This window comes from Bos indicus, chromosome 4 (assembly GCF_029378745.1).
Source record: "Bos indicus isolate NIAB-ARS_2022 breed Sahiwal x Tharparkar chromosome 4, NIAB-ARS_B.indTharparkar_mat_pri_1.0, whole genome shotgun sequence".
Lineage (NCBI taxonomy): Eukaryota > Metazoa > Chordata > Mammalia > Artiodactyla > Bovidae > Bos > Bos indicus.
This window is the reverse complement of record NC_091763.1, coordinates 64,976,835-64,993,162: the sequence shown is the minus strand read 5'-3', so window position 1 is coordinate 64,993,162 and position 16,328 is coordinate 64,976,835. Positions and strand designations below refer to the sequence as shown.

General features: G+C 39.6%; 1 protein-coding gene across 7 annotated transcripts in view; it reads right to left on the bottom strand.

Annotated features, from left to right (window-relative positions):
- PDE1C (phosphodiesterase 1C) overlaps window positions 1-16,328 on the bottom strand; it is a 622,941-nt gene that overhangs the window by 58,843 nt on the left and 547,770 nt on the right. For all 7 annotated transcript variants that reach the window (XM_070787864.1, XM_070787867.1, XM_070787865.1 and 4 more), the window contains 2 exons: window positions 8,015-8,245; window positions 1,703-1,780 (listed from right to left, as the gene is read on the bottom strand). In XM_070787864.1, the coding sequence (XP_070643965.1) occupies window positions 1,703-1,780; window positions 8,015-8,245 (309 nt within the window). The remainder of the gene's footprint in view (window positions 1-1,702; window positions 1,781-8,014; window positions 8,246-16,328) is intronic.

Sequence of the window (16,328 nt, the reverse complement as noted above, 5' to 3'; positions counted from 1 at the left end):
TGAATACATCATAACAGTTATTTATAGTACAATACAAAAATGCAACAAGATTTAAGATTCCACATTAAAGATCTGGGAATTGATTTATTCTAGGCTTTTTAGGCTGTAGGAATTCAGATGGGTCAGTCACTGGATACAGGCTGGAGGTGTACAGGTGCTGGGTTTATAACTAACACCATTCTCCTCTACTATACATATTCTGGCTTGTGTTACCTTGACTTGGTGTAATGATGTCTCATACTTGAACAAACCTTACCCATAACAGAATCTGGCTAAGAGGCCATCATTAGGGATTCTATTTCATCTCCCTGTAATTCACATCTTGGTCACAATCAATCAAAGAGGGTATGTATTAAGCAAATGGCTTCCATTTGCATAAACAATATGGCAAAAAAGAAAAAAAATTGGACATGTGTGTTCCCCAGGTATTATGTGACAAGACACCTGGAGTGAACTATTTGAATGATCTTCAAGGAAAGAACTGATTTCATGCATATGGGTAAAGACAGCACATCACAATGGCTTAGAGATAAAAGCTTAAGGAGATTCTTTTCAACAGATGTATGAGGAGGAGTATCTAAAATTCTTACTCCTCAACCTGATTACCCTGCATTTGTTCTTCTTTGAATAACTAAACTATTTAGCCTCCAATACAATGTCTGCAGGGAGGTATGGTTCAAAGAGTCTGTGTGCTGTGTGTGCTAAATCACTTCAGTCATGTCTAACTCTGTGCGACCCCATGGACTGCAATCCACCAGGCTCCTCTGTCCATGGGAGTCTCCAGGCAAGAATACTGGAGTGGGTTGCCATGCCCTCCTCCAGGGGATCTACCCAACCCAGGGACTGAACCCTCGTCTCTTACCTCTAATCTGTATTGGCAGGTAGATTCTTTACCACTAGCTCCTGGGACTCTAACAAAAACTACTCCCTAAAATTTCCATTTTTAGTTTAATATCATGTATATGTATAACTAGTAATGAGTCCATGTTATAACTGAAACAGGAGGATTGTATAAAAGGTGAGAATAGTTTTTTCAATCAAATGGTACAAAGGGGTAATTTGGTAATATAAGTTGAACTTTCAGATTTTAGAAAGACTAGAATGCTATTTATGCAAAGCAAAAGCCGTGCTCACGAAGCCCATTACAATGTAGGTTCATTCTAGCTGGTTTGGGATTCTCATTCAAAACTTGCCTTTAAAACATATTCTTGCTGACCAAACTATTATTCTACAGCTACCCACATTCCAGTATGTGGTTCTCCTGACATACTGATAACACTGAACAGATTTCTGTTTTTGTTTTTCACAAAAGCAGTAACTCATTAAAGGTTAAAAAAAACTGAAAACATGGCACATTTCCCATTTATATTGAATAATTCATTAAGACTTATATTCCATTCCATTCCATTCAACAATCCCAGAATCAACTTTTCAAAAAGCTTAAAATGAAAAATGGCAAGTGGGAAAAGAAAGAGTACAGAATACATTTGTAATAGAGAAAGTATGGTGGAAGGGAAAAGATACAAGAATAATTTATAAATTATTGAAAAAGGGATAACAGTATTCTTTAAATGTAGTGAATGTTTTTTTTGGGGTATAAGACTATATTAACAACCACAATTTCAACTTTATGTGTAATTCTAACAAGCTTGCATTAAATTGCACATTTTATGGAAAAATATAATGGGAATTATGCTCTTACCATCTGTTTTCTTTGAATCATTTCCGACATCGGATTGATCCTTCTTGCCTGTCTTATTTTTACCATCTTTCAAGTCACCTGAAAGTAATAAACATGACAAACAGTATGTATAAAGCCCGGGGAAGTTATAAATGTCTTTAAACCTGTCAAGATAAAAAAAGAAAACAAAGCACTGCATCAATTTCGTCTTGAGGGCTTACACGTCTGAGTGTAAATATCAGGAAATTGGATTAGGTCCTGGAAGTTGGATTATGATCTGGAAATCAAGACTAAAAGTTCATGTTAAACAGGATTGTACTTAAGTCAATGATGTTTATTTTCCAAGGCAGGCAGTTAAGCTTTACTGTTAGGCTGTGGAGTGAGGAAAAACCTGGGTTACTCTAAGTTATATTAATTAATAGCTACTGTTTAACTTCTATGTGCTTTTCCTTAGCTGCACAATGGGGATAATAATGCCTACTTTATAGACATAATATAAGGACAAATGCATTTAAGGTATTGAATGTGCTATCTCGCACTTCACTCAATGACGGCTTTACAGCTCTAAAACAGAGCTGTAAAGCGGCACTTTAATTAATGAGTTTGTTGAAGTGTAATATATAAAAGTTAAAAAACACTATGCACACAAATGTAGAGTGAATGCATGCCAAAAATTTATTTAATTCATTTATGAGGGAACCAGGAAGATAATAAGGAAATGGCTATTTCTGGCTGTTTTAGAAATACATTAAAATAAGATTACTAGGTTAGAGACAAACCTGGTTATGTCCTACAGAGCAAAAAAATTGTTAATTGTTGGGGTTATCATCCCTAACAGTCAAAAATCTACAAGTTCTCACAGAAAGTCGCAGTACCTAGGCTTGAGTCAAATAGTAAACGATGAAGCTAAACACAGTCATGTTCTTCTAAAGCAAGGAGTCAGCAAATCATGAGCCAGTCCACGAGCCAGTCTGGCCCGTTACCATTAATGGATGTAAAGTTTTATTGGAACCTAGCCACACCCATTCATTTACATACAGTCTGTAGTTGCTTTTAAGCTGCAGTGGTAGAGCTGAACAGTTACAACAGAGACACACAAAGCCAGGAATATTTACTATCTGGGCCTACACAGAAAATGTTTGCTGTCCAAGATAGTTAAATAATCCTTGGGCAGATTTGTTTGAAAATATGCTTTTCTAGCATTGAAAGGACATGGCAACATTTTTCTCAAACTCTCAAGTTTCAGATATTTTTCTTACAAAGCATACTGATGGCAGCTTTCTTTCTAGCCTGCATAAAACCAAGAATAGGTCACTACTGAATTACTGGCATTATTTAAGCAAAAAGATCCTAATAATTATTGCATCCAGGAAGAAGGGGGAATAGGGCCTGTGGTGGGAGGGCTACATTTACCCTTTCTACTTTCTTTGTGCCAGGCAGTATGCTAAATGCTTTGCATGCATCATTTCACTCAATTTGTACAGCAATCCCATTATGAAGGTATTATTATTGATAGATAAATTCATCAAAGATTCATTCACTAAGTGATCAATATGCTGAATAATAAGTCACCAAATGATTGAGGATGTCTTCCAATTTGAATTTTGCCTTGAGTTCACTGCAAGTTCACACACTGGTCGGGCCAACCGTGTTGAGTTGCAATGGACTGCCAGCCTTCTAGTGTTTCACACTCTCCCAGGCCCCATCTCTCCCAGACTTTGCAGAAGTATCTCCCTCTGCAGCAAAACTGTTGCTATTGGCTACTTTAGATTTGGTTTAAACCATTGATCTGACAAATGACCAACTGACCATTTTGCTTAAATATTAAACAGACGAATGGATGTGAGACTCGTATAAACATCTCAATTTTATAGCTATGGAACTTGAAGCACAAGTAAAGTAATTGACCATAACATACACATATGGATCTGATTTTAGAAGCCAAGTTCTCAAGTACTGTATTTTGCAACTTCCCTAAGAAGTTTAAGTTCTAGATTTCAGACTTCCATTTACTGTTGCCATTTCTAAATGCTTTTGGTCTACTGATTTATAAAGAAATGGTTATGTAAGGCTAATTCAAGATGAATTCAAGGATAATTCAAGATAATTATCTAAGGATAATTCAAGATAATTAGGTTGCAATACATTCTTAAGTAGCTTTGCAATACAAAATAAGTAGTTTTAATGGAATTTGACAAATTCTAAGCTTGGGGGAAGGGGAGCCAACTCTGGCCAGAGTGCGAGCAGGAGTCTGAGCGCAGTACGTGGTTACCACCACCACCAATGGCCAAAATAGATGGATTCCTTTGGCGACCCATGGCACAGTCCAAACACTGGCTTTTCCCTGTTTTAAGGATGCCAGAAATGAACTCAAGGATGATCTTGAGCCTTGCAGTCAAACCAATTCCCTGCAGAAAAATGCTCTTTCTTTCCTCAATGAGCCTTCATACCCCTAAAGCACAATAATTTAAGCTTTCAGGGTTGCCCTGCATTGGAGCTTTACCCACAGTTGCAGCAAAGCCAGGAAGTCAGCAGGAGAGGTTTGGTGTGCTGGATGCTGGCCAGCAGCCCATGGCAGGCTGGCCTGCCTTCTCCTCAGTCAGGGTTGGGGAGGCTGAGAGGGAAAGTGCCTTGATGGAGACCAAAGCTTAGGGGTTCCCAAGATTGCTGATAGGGGCTCAAACTTCTAGAACCCCAATGAGCCAACGTCCTTCAGTTCCATCCTAAAAGTATCTTGGGCAGCCACAAAGAAGGGTGCCAGGAAAGTGACATATGTTTGTCTTATGATGTTCCTTGAATGGAATCCATTAGGAATTTCCCATGGGTTGAAAATGGACTAACAGCTGATATGAGCTGTTATTCAATAAACATGGGGAAACAAAGCGCCTTTCTGTGCAGTTACAAATCATTTTAATTAGGCTGGTGCAACCCGGTCCCAAACCACCATCAGCCTTTCTTATTACTGCTCAAAATTGATTTATTTTCCCACCTCTCATTTAATACTTAATTTTTAAGGGAAATGGCAGACCAGTGCTTACTTTGGGAAGTAAACACAGTTGTGAGTCAACCCAGCCTAGTTGAAAATTTGGACTCCTATTTGTGCCTTTCAGGCTCTCCCCCTAATTATCTTCAAAATATTGATAAATTATTGTCACCTCTGCCCTCACTGGGTATTAATTTATACCTGTCTCATAGAATGTATAACCTCCTGTGTGACCAGCGTATTTGTATTCATTGGTTTCATTTCCTGACCATATAACTATGGCCCAGGGACCAAACCTGACCCCACTGCCTGGTTGTATATGGCCCACGACCTAAGAACAGTTTTTGTATTATTAAATGGTTGATAAAAAAGAGAAGGTTATTTAATGTTATGTGAGAATCTAAATGTTCATAAATAAAGTTTTATTGCAACACAGCCATTCTCATTTGTTTACATGTTATCTGCGGTTGCTTTTGTGCTAAAACAGGTCTCTGTTAAGCAGTTGCAACAGAGACCAAATGGCAGCAACGTATAACATTCACTATCTGATCCTTTATAGAAAGAGTATGCCAACCCCTGGAAGAAGTAGATTATAAACATTTTGTGGACAAGAGTTGAATCTCAATGTTCTTCTGATTTCCCGCTCTTCCCGACAGTGCTGAACCTCTCAAATAGGGTCATGCTGGCGAAAGAAGATAGAATTTGGATCTACATTATCCTGGAATTTGGCCTAAAATCTCTACTGAATGTTTCCTTGGGCTTAAGCAAGTGATTTAACCTCTCTGAGTCTTAGTTTCCTCATCTACAAAATGGAAATGAGTATGTCTACCTCACACAGTTGTTAGGATTTTTAAATGATTTAATGTGTATAAAATCCCACCTATAATGTCTAGCACATGTTATGCATTCCATAAGTGTTACTGACATAATAATAACTTTTTTTTTTTTTTTTAGTTAAGGAAAAGGCATTTAAAATCCACATTTCTAATAGGAAAAACGTAGAGAAGAAACACATCTTGCCTTTCTCACAGCCCTTATGTACTCCTCCTTTGGGAAGGAGATGCTTATCTAAAAGGAAGAGTTGAATATGCATGGTTCAGTCCAGCCACCCACTGTCCAGCCCTCAACCCGCTTTGAGATGTGTTTTCCACAAGACACACCCCTTTTCTGTTACTGCAGAAAGAGCTTGCTCCGGTGGAGTGATGGGGCGAGACCTGAGCCCATCTGCTCTGCTGGTGTCTGGTGGGCTAAGCCTAGTGTAGGCCATATGTGAGAAGCCCACACTCAGCAGACCAACTCTATGTTTTTCACTTCACAGCTCCACTGGCAGTGGAGCTAAAATTCTGACCACTTTTTGATTCTTGCATCTCTCAGTTGGTTCATTCCTTGGGAGGAAGAAAGGAGTATACTACATTGCTCTCTAGGGCTTTCCAGGTGGCCCAGATGGTAAAGAATCTGCCGGCAATGCAGGAGATCTAGGTTCAATCCCTGAGTCGGGAAGATGCCCTGGAGAAGGAAATGGCAACCCACTCCAGCGTTCTTGCCTGAAGAATCCCATGGACAGAGGAGACTGGCGAGCTGTAGTCCATGAGGTCACAAAGAATTGAACACAACTGAGCATGCATGCACTAAAACTTCATCAGTTCTATTATAAATTCTTATTAAATTGAATATATTTGCCAGACTATGATACTTGAATACAGAGTCAATCAGTTATGAGCAGGCTCCAGAACCTGGCTGCTAACAGGCTGGGCAAGTCAAATGATGGCCTCCCTTGCTTCCTGGGGTGCTCTTGGGGCTTACCTGAAGGAATTTATGCAAAGCTCTTGAGGCATGATATGAGCTATTAGCATTATTTTATGGATTAAAATATTGTTTTCTGATTCTACATGCTAATATGTCAGTTGCAAAAATACTTGGGGAGTGTTACGCTAACACTTTCAACATACTTCTCATTTACCTGAGCGGCATAGTGTCATAGCTAGATCATTCAGAGGAGATCACCTGGATCTACCAGGTAGATAAGACAGTGAATATGTAAAGAGAGAATTTGTTTATTTATTTACTTTTTTTTATTTTTTTTATTTATTTATTTTTTTTATTTATTTACTTTTTTAAAGTATGGTCTTTTTAATTTATTTTTTGGCCGAGCTGTGCAGCTTGCAGGCTTCCCAGGGGGCTCAGTGGTAAAGAATCCACCTGCCAATGCAGGAGACACAGGAGACACAGGTTTAATCCCTGGGTCGGGAAAATCTCCTGGAGGAGGAAATGGCAACCCACTCCAGTATTCTTGCCTGAAAAATTCCCATGGACAGAGGAGCACTGTGGGCTACAGTGTATAGGGTCACAAAGAGTGGGACAGGACTAAACACAAGCACAGCTAACTCACAGTACGGCTTGTAGGATCTTAGTTCCCCGACCAGGGGCCAAGCCTGGCCCCCTGCAATAGAAGCACGGAGTCCTAACACTCCTAAACTGCCACAGAATTCCCAGGACAGAACCGAAAACAGCACCTGGTATATAATCAATAAATGCTAGTTGTTTTGTTGTTGTTGTTATCACTATTATTGTTGGAAGGTCACAAGTGGCCCAGGCTGTGAGCAACTATTATTATGCACATTTTACAGAGACAGTGGAGGGTTAAGTAACCTGGCCAAGACCAGAAAAAGTGAGAGGCATAGCTGTGACTTGAACCCAGGTCTGTTGGACTGCCGAACAACCTCACCACAGGCTGGCACTTGTCAGCTCCAGTGACTCTGAACTTCCTGCTGTTCCCTTAAACAAGGTAACCAATTCCATGCCCCTGTGCCTTAGCTCCGCTTATTCTCTACGGCTGAGAAGTCCCTGTGTTCCCCCAAATTTCTGCATTTAAAGTCCACGTTAGACACCACCTCTTCTTAAAGTTTTATTTGACATTTACTACATCTGGCAATCCCTAGACCGAACAGATCTTACACAGACATGAGTCCCGGCCCTCCCGGGGGAAGGTACATACAGAAAGCTGCCTTTCCATTCATCCATTCTGACACTAAGCACTCAGAAATTGTACTGGGATTGCTAATACGAATTTCTCCTTTAGAAAGCAGGCATTTGCCAGAGTCTCCAGTACAGCTGGGCAGGGCCCAAAGGTATAAATCTCCCCACAGACAATGGCCCAAGCAAACTTCTGGCTGCCTTTGATGGGATCCTGATGGGATCCACAGCTCAGAGAGATGTGATCAGCAGCAGCTGGAATGGCCAGGCTGTCCTGCTCTGTGAGCTGTCCTTGCAGGGGCAGTTCTTTGCCAGCGTCCATTCATCATATCATTAACACCCTGAAAAAAGCCTTTCACCGGCACAATTCTACTCACCATTCTGCTGCTTTTCTCCTGATGACTTCTCAGTTTTGGAATTTTTCCCATGAGGGTTGTTGCTTTTATTCGTTCGTGTTCCATTGACTTGATTCTTAGCTTCCCCAGATGTCTTTTTCTCAGCTTTACCAGATGCACTTTCTTCAGCTTGGCTTTTGGCTTCCATTTCCTTTTGCTTCTCCTCTGCGGCCAGGCGAGCCTTTTCTTCTGCTTCCTTCTTGGCTTTCTCCTCTGCATCCGGGGCAAGTCAGGAAAGGTGGAGAAAAGGTAAGAAGTCATGCCACTAGGAGAACTGTCTCTCTGAACAAAAACAAGAGTTTGCATTGGGAGTTAATGCACTAAAATGACCTAAGGTGTTTACCAAGTGTTTGGAATATAATTTTGATTAATTCAAGTCAGATTGGTACGTATACTCAGGAAACCTATAAAATCAGTTCAATGGTGATGTCACTTCCCAAAACAGTACGTTAGAAGAAGGGGCAGGGAGAAAGTAATAATAAGGATAATAATAATTAATAAACCAATACTGTAACTGGCATTATTAATATTACTATTATCATCAATAAGTTCTCCTGAATGCATCCTCAGTGTCAGGTATTACACTAAGTGCTTCTTAAGGATTACTTCCTCTCATTCTCAACCTTATATGGCATATACTATTATCATAACCCTATTTTTGAAAAGTGGAATCAAGGCTCAGAGACATTACAAAACTCTCCTACAGCCTCACTGAATGTAAAAACTGAAGCTTCATGTACATTTGGAGTTTAAACATAAAAAATTGATTACAAAACAAAAAGACTTGGACAAAAACCACCACTGAAATCATATAGTTTCAGGCTACTGTCTATGAATTTAAAAGTGGGAAGAGAGTAATGAAGCCTCACGGAAAAACATGGTCTCCAAACTGGTATCCAAACCAGATGAGAGGTGGCCTTGAGTATGGCCAGGGATCCTGATCTGTGTCTTCCTCTTTAATGAGAGGATATCAGTCTTATTTACAATTTGGTTGACTGAAAGGGTCTGGCTCTATGTTTAACCAAACACATAGGGTAACTGCCTATCATCAAGGATTCATGAAAAACTTGATACATTCATTCAATTAATATTTATTGAGCAACTACAGTGTCAAACACCATTTTAGGCACTGGGAATACAGTAGTGAGCAAGAAGACTTAAGGAGTAGAAAAGACAATAATTAAACTAATGAATCACTAAGATAAATTTCAGGTGCTTTACAAAAAAAGGAAACTGGAGTAATATGGTAGAAAATGATCAGCATACGTGAAGGACATAGAGTTACATAAGGAGGTGAAGAAGGAGATTTAACTAAACTTTGAATGATGAATTGTTGACCATGCAAAAATAAAGGGAAAAAGTATTCCAGGCAGAGGAAATAAAAAATGTAAGGTCATAAGATTGGACCAAGGTTGGTATGTTCCAGGGACAGTGAGTTGGCCAGTATGGTTAAATCAACTTAAAAGTGACAGGTGATGTGGTCAAGCGACGAATGACATGTAAGGCTGGAGGCAATGAAATGAAGCTTGGTTGTAGGAAGTAACCTACAGAGACCAATAGAAGATACCTGACAAAGACCAATTCTGCTTTAGGGTCTAGAGACTTCACTGTCCAGCATTCAAATCACTCAAAAGGTCTTTCACCTCCACTCTGAAAGACTAATTGTATTTTTTTTTCTCTAAATGTGTTACAAATATCCCACACCTCATAACCAAGGGTCCTCTTTATTTCTCCTGGTTAGTCTTGGTCCAGAAACATCTGGCTTTCATAGATGACAAGAGCATTTTTAATCGAATGGGCACCAGAGTCATTATCCACGTGATTGTGTTTCCCTTTGTTTCAGCTGCTAAAGCGCACAAAGCTCAGATTTGGTTTCAGGTTCACATGTTCACAGGGCTTTATGGCATTATACTTCGTGCATGTCTATGATCTCTGGCTTCATTTTACTCTTCTTGCCCTTAAATTTGCCTGGCTCAGATGTCCTTAATACATTATGAAGTTTTCATTCATCCTTTCACTGATTCATCTATCCACCCCTTCACTCAACCAAACTAATGCACTGGCCTCATCTCAGACAAATTAAATCGGACTCTGGAGGGAGAGTGGCAAGAACAGGATATTTTTAATGCTCTCCAGATGATCTAACACACAATCGGGATTGACAAGCATTGGTTTAAATTTTAAATGTTTGCAATTCACCGTTTCATGACATTCTACTTCCCCACAGGATGTATTTATAATTTACAATGTAAAGATAAGGAGGGCTTCCCTGGTGGCTCAGTGGTAAAGTATGCACCTGCCAATGCAGGAGACACGAATTCAATCCCTGGTCTGGGAAAATCCCAAACGCCATGGCACAGCTAAGCTTGTGCACCACAACTACTGAGGCTGCGCTCCCTAGCCTGGGAGCCGCAACTACTGAGCCCACGTGCCACAACCAGTGAAGCCCACATGCCTGGAGCCTGTGCTCTGTAGCAAGAAAAGCGACTGCAATAAGTAGCCCACGCACCACAACTAGAGAGCAGCCTATGCAACAATGAAGACCCAGCACAGCCAAAAATAAATAAATAAATAAAATTATTTTTAAAAGGTAAAGAAAAATTTCTTTACAAAATCACATAATTATGTGCATATGTGGTAGGTCTTCTGATTTCTACAGAAAGGTGCAACTAGAGAGTAAAAGAATACCCTTGCAGAATAAGACAGGGAAATGGCATCCTCGGTAGGCTCAGGCCCAAAATGGCTCCTCTCATGTTCACCCAGACTTCCTCTCATGCTTCTGTAGTATCCCAAGAACACAGGTCAAATGTCACCTCCATCACTGAACCCCCACTGCTTGGTATAGTGTCTGTCACCTAGCAGATGCTCATGAAGTACTTGATTTCTACATGAAATGTACACAATGGCTTTGATTCACCCTGTCTGCCTATGAACCTGACTTGATTCCATCATCAGCAATCCAGGTCAGTATAAAATACAGAAACTATACACACTCTGAAGTCCAGTCCTGAAAGAATTAGCCATTTGACTGTAGCTGACTGTAGGTAAGAAAAAGAGGACTGTACTTACTGTACAGAGAGGGAAAGTGGGGCAAGGGGGAAGATAATTCGTTTATACTTAGGCATCAGGTAAAATAATGTATAATCCCTTTATAGAATCCCCTCTGAATCTGTGGCAAACTTTAAACATTCAGAATATCTCCAAGTTAAAAGTAATTTTGATAAAAGCTGAAGGTATTAAATTCTGGTTTGCTACAAGAGCACAACATATTATCTGAGCAATAAAAATTCATTTGACAACTGAGTCAGACCAATTTTATATGGAAAATCTAGAAAAAAAAAAAAACTGGGGGTGGTACATTTCAGAAACAAGTCTGTTTGGGCTTAACCACAGCTGACAATAGGCAATTAATGTTTAACTTAATGAATGGTAGCATAGGAAATAGATGGGGAAACAGTGGAAACACTGTTAGACTATTTTTTGCGGCTCCAAAATCACTGCAGATGGTGACTGCAGCCATGAAATTAAAAGACGCTTACTCCTTGGAAGGAAAGTTATGACCAATCTAGATAGCATATTAAAAAGCAGAGACATTACTTTGCCAACAAAAGTCCATCTAGTCAAGGCTATGGTTTTTCCAGTGGTAATGTATGGATATGAGAGTTGGACCATGAAGAAGGCTGAGCGCCGAAGAATTGATGCTTTTGAACTGTGGTGTTGGAGAAGACTCTTGAGAGTCCCTTGGACTGCAAGGAGATCCAACCAGTCCATTCTAAAGGAGATCAGCCCTGGGTGTTCATTGGAAGGACTGATGCTAAAGCTGAAACTCCAGTACTTTGGCCACTGCATGAGAAGAGTTGACTCATTGGAAAAGACTCTGATGCTGGGAGTGATTGGGGGCGGGAGGAAAAGGGGACGACAGGATGAGATGGCTGGATGGCATCACCGACTCAACGGACATGAGTTTGATTGAACTCCGGGAGATGGTGATGGACAGGGAGGCCTGGTGTGCTGCGATTCATGGGGTCGTAGAGTCGGACACGACTGAGCGACTGAACTGAACTGAATTGAACTGAGCTTTTATGATACCATAATCAGATGTGATGCGATTCCTTTCCTTGCAGCAACTGCGTTTCAGTGGATTGTTCTGAAATGGTCTACAACCTTACTCTACTCCCATCTCTCCCTCACATCTCTGAAATATATGACATTGATGTGATCAGCCATCAGCTTTAAGTGCTACTACTCCAAGTAGGTAGACAAAAGCAAGTAAACACATATATAAGAAAAGAAAAAATAAACTACAGGAGATACATCTGTTCCACTGTAATCTGATCCCCTTATATTTTCAGGGTGAAGTATTAATGACATTAAATCTTTCCTACTATGAGATAAAGCAGGTGATAGAACAATTAATTTGTATCTGATTACAGGTTCCAGAGATGACATATATGTACAGAATGAACTTTGGGGGCTTTAGATTTAACATCCTAGGCTTCTAGACTAGTAGAAAGCAAATGCTGTAGTTCAATCTCATTTCCTTCTGCTTTTCAGTTCACACTATGTATGGTGATGTGATCATTATGCTGCTGCTGCTGCTGCTGCTGCTGCTGCTGCTGCTGCGTCGCTTCAGTCGTGTCCGACTCTGTGCGACCCCATAAACGGCAGCCCATCAGGCTCCACCGTCCCTGGGATTCTCCAGGCAAGAACACTGGAGTGGGTTGCCATTTCCTTCTCCAATGTATGAAAGTGAAAAGTGAAAGTGAAGTCGCTCAGTCTTGTCTGACTTAGCGACCCCCCGGACTGCAGCCCACCAGGCTCCTCCGTCCATTATGAGAATGGCCCAAAACAAGGAGCTTAAGAGTTACGGCAGCACAGACCCCTCATGATCCATAAATTATTAATGCATCCCTCCTGAGAGCTAATTCTATCCCACACTGAATGTCTGTGCAGTCTTGGAGAAATACATTGATTTCTTCATTTTACTTGCTTTTCTAAATTATGATACTATAGGCTCTTGCTTAAAAGTGGTATTGGGCTAATTATCTCTTAATATAATTCTCTAAAATGCCTACCTAAACTACCTACAGAGAAAGAAAGAAAGAAAAGGAGAGAAACTAACTTAAAAAAAGACAAACAACATACTAGATTAGTTTTGAATAGTCAACTTTTGATAATATGTAAGTACAACATAAAGGTACTCCTAGCCACTTCAGGACTCAGAAGATGTTTCCATGGTACCTTTCTAAAATTTTTAACCAAAGTGCTTCAGCTGACAGAAAATTTAGTCAACATTAAAAATTCAGAATGAGGAAAATATGTTAATGATGTGCAAAAATACTAGTAAATCATAGTGTTAAATAAAAATAACTATTAAGTTGGATATAAAACTTGATGCAATTATTTAAAATAATATTAAAGGATAAGTTAATTATAAGTCTTCTTATGACATGTTGTGTCCGACTCTTTGTGACTCCATGGGCTGCAGCCTACCAGGCTCCTCTGTTCATGGGATTCTCCAGGCAAGAATACTTAAGTGGGTTGCATTTCCTTCTCCACGGGATCTTCCCAACCCAGGATTGAACTCAGGTCTCCTGTACTACATGCTAGCCATCTGAACCACCAAGGAATTATAAAATAGTCATTTACTTACAATTTACTTATAATCACCTAGGTTGAAAATCTTATATTATTTCAATAAAAACTGAGTGACAATGGAGGAAATTTTTTAAAATTCAATAAACTTCTCAGCATTTGCAAAGGAGTATCATTATATACTATTTCATATTTACATTGACAGAGATATAATTCAATAAAAATATAAAGCTAATCTCTGAGAAAATAAAAATAAGATGTATTTTGAAAGACCATAAACAAAGTTAAAAGACATAGGACAAACTGACTGACTAACTAACTGGATGGAGGTAGGATAGAAATTGCAAGACAGTTTGTCAACTGAAGAATTGCTATCCTTAATATACAAAGAGTTATTATGAATCAATAATAAAAATGTAAACATCCTCAAGAGTAAAATAATGGGAAAAAATATAAAGAAATGGCATTCTCACTACACTTCTACTGAAGGAGAACACCTAGTTTAAAAAAAAAAAAACTTTCCAGAAACAAATTTGATAACATATATCAAGAGCTTTAGAATTTTTCACCTACTTTGATAGAGAAATCAAATATTTAGAAATATATTCTAGGTAAATGATCATATGGAGACTCAAGATTTATGAATTTGGATGTTCATAACAATGTTATATACAATAATGAAGAATTGGAAACTAACATACTCAGTAACAGAGGGATGGTTCAACTATGATATTACATACAGTAGCCATATAAATCACACTTTCTAAGAATATTCAGTATAAGAATAAAATCTTCAAAATAGAAACAGAGAAGGAAAATACAATATTACACTATGATCTCAATTTAAGGAAAAAATGTTTACTTATGAATATGTACAAAAGGGAGCGTCCCAGGTGGCTCAGTGGTAAAGAATCTGCCTGCCAACGCAGGAGACACAGGTTCAATCTCCGGGTCAGGAAGATCCTCTGGAGGAGAAAACTGCAACTCACTCCAGTATTCTTGCCTGGAAAGTCCCATGGACAGAGGAGCCTGGCAGGCTACCGCCTGGCAGGGGTCACAAAGGACTGGATAAGACAACAGAGAAGGAGCACGGTGCACAGGAAATCAAATTTTAAAAAATTACATCAGAATTTCAACAATAGTTACGTTTTGCTGGAATGAGTGACTTTTATTTTCTTCTTTGTATATTTTGTTTATATTTCAGCATTGTAACCTAGACACCTATTATTCTTACACCAGAAAAACATGTTTAAAAAGTGTCAAATTCTGAATGGAAACTAATCAATATTGATAATACTTGCAAATTGTCATGCCTACATATCTTTGTATGTGAATAATGAGTTTCAGTCCTGAGAGCTGTAAAAAAATATATATTGATTCAATCTTTCCTGACAACTATGTGTTCTGGCCTAGCTAGATAGGTTGATTAAAAAATTAAAGCCTTAGATTTAATTCCATTTCTGATCAATTTAATAACAACATATATTCAAGTGCCCCAATGCAGGGCAGCCTTTGCTGAAATCAGGATTTTCCGGTGAAAAAGAATCACGAACAAAACATTCTTGGATAGTGCAGCACAAACCAATCACCAACAGAAAAACAGATGCAAACTGAATAAGAAAATGTTATAAAATATTAATTATACGCTGCATTTTGACCACCACTTTCTTAACTTTGCATTTAAACTTTCTTTTCCAATTTTTCAAAATAAGAGCTACCACTTATCAGGCAATAACCAGGTGCAGGCTCTGTTCTCATTCTTTACTTATATAATTTCTGTTCTTTGCACCACCTCTGGGGTATCTATTATTATCCCCCAAAGGGAATTTTCTCAAAGAATCTGCCTGGATTTGCCAAAGAGCATAGGGCAAGTAGGGATTCAATTCTCCCATTCCCCAACTAACTTTTGCTTTGATACCCAAACTGTCCTCCTAAAAAAAATACATAAACCCTGGGGGCTGTGCCTTTGTCAATCCCTTTTGCATTGTTCCCCACTTCATGCTCAACCCCAGACATCCTTCAAATCCTAGTTAGACACAAGAAGCCTTCCCAAGCACCTCAACCAGGCTGCTGCTGCTACTGCTGCTAAGTCGCGTCAGTTGTGTCCGACTCTGCTCGACCCCACAGACGGCAGCCCACCAGGCTCCCCTGTCCCTGGGATTCTCCAGGCAAGAACACTGGAGTGGGTTGCCATTTCCTTCTCCAATGCATGAAAGGGAAAAGTGAAAGTGAAGTCGCTCAGTCGTGTCTGACTCTTAGCGACCCCATGGACTGCAGCCCACCAGGCTCCCCCATCCATGGGATTTTCCAGGCAAGAGTACTGGAGTGGGGTGCCATTGAGCTTATCTCTATTAGCATGCCTCACATATTTTAAAACTATTAGTGTTAATTTTGGGCTTCCCTGGTGGTTTAGATGTTAAAGAATCTGCCTGTGCACAGGAGACCTGGGTTCGATCCCTGGGTCAGGAAGATCTCCTGGAGTAGGAAGGGCTACACACTCTAGTATTCTTGCTTGGAGAATCCCAGGGACAGAGGAGCTTGGCAGGGTCTATGGGGTCATGGGGTCACAAAGAGTCAGACACGACAGAGCAACACACACTTTCACTTCTTTTTCAGTGTTTATTTACCTGTCCTTTTTAAAGGACCAATTTTCTTCTAGAAAAGAAACTGTCTAATGCTCTCCCAGGTGATTAGTTTCAGA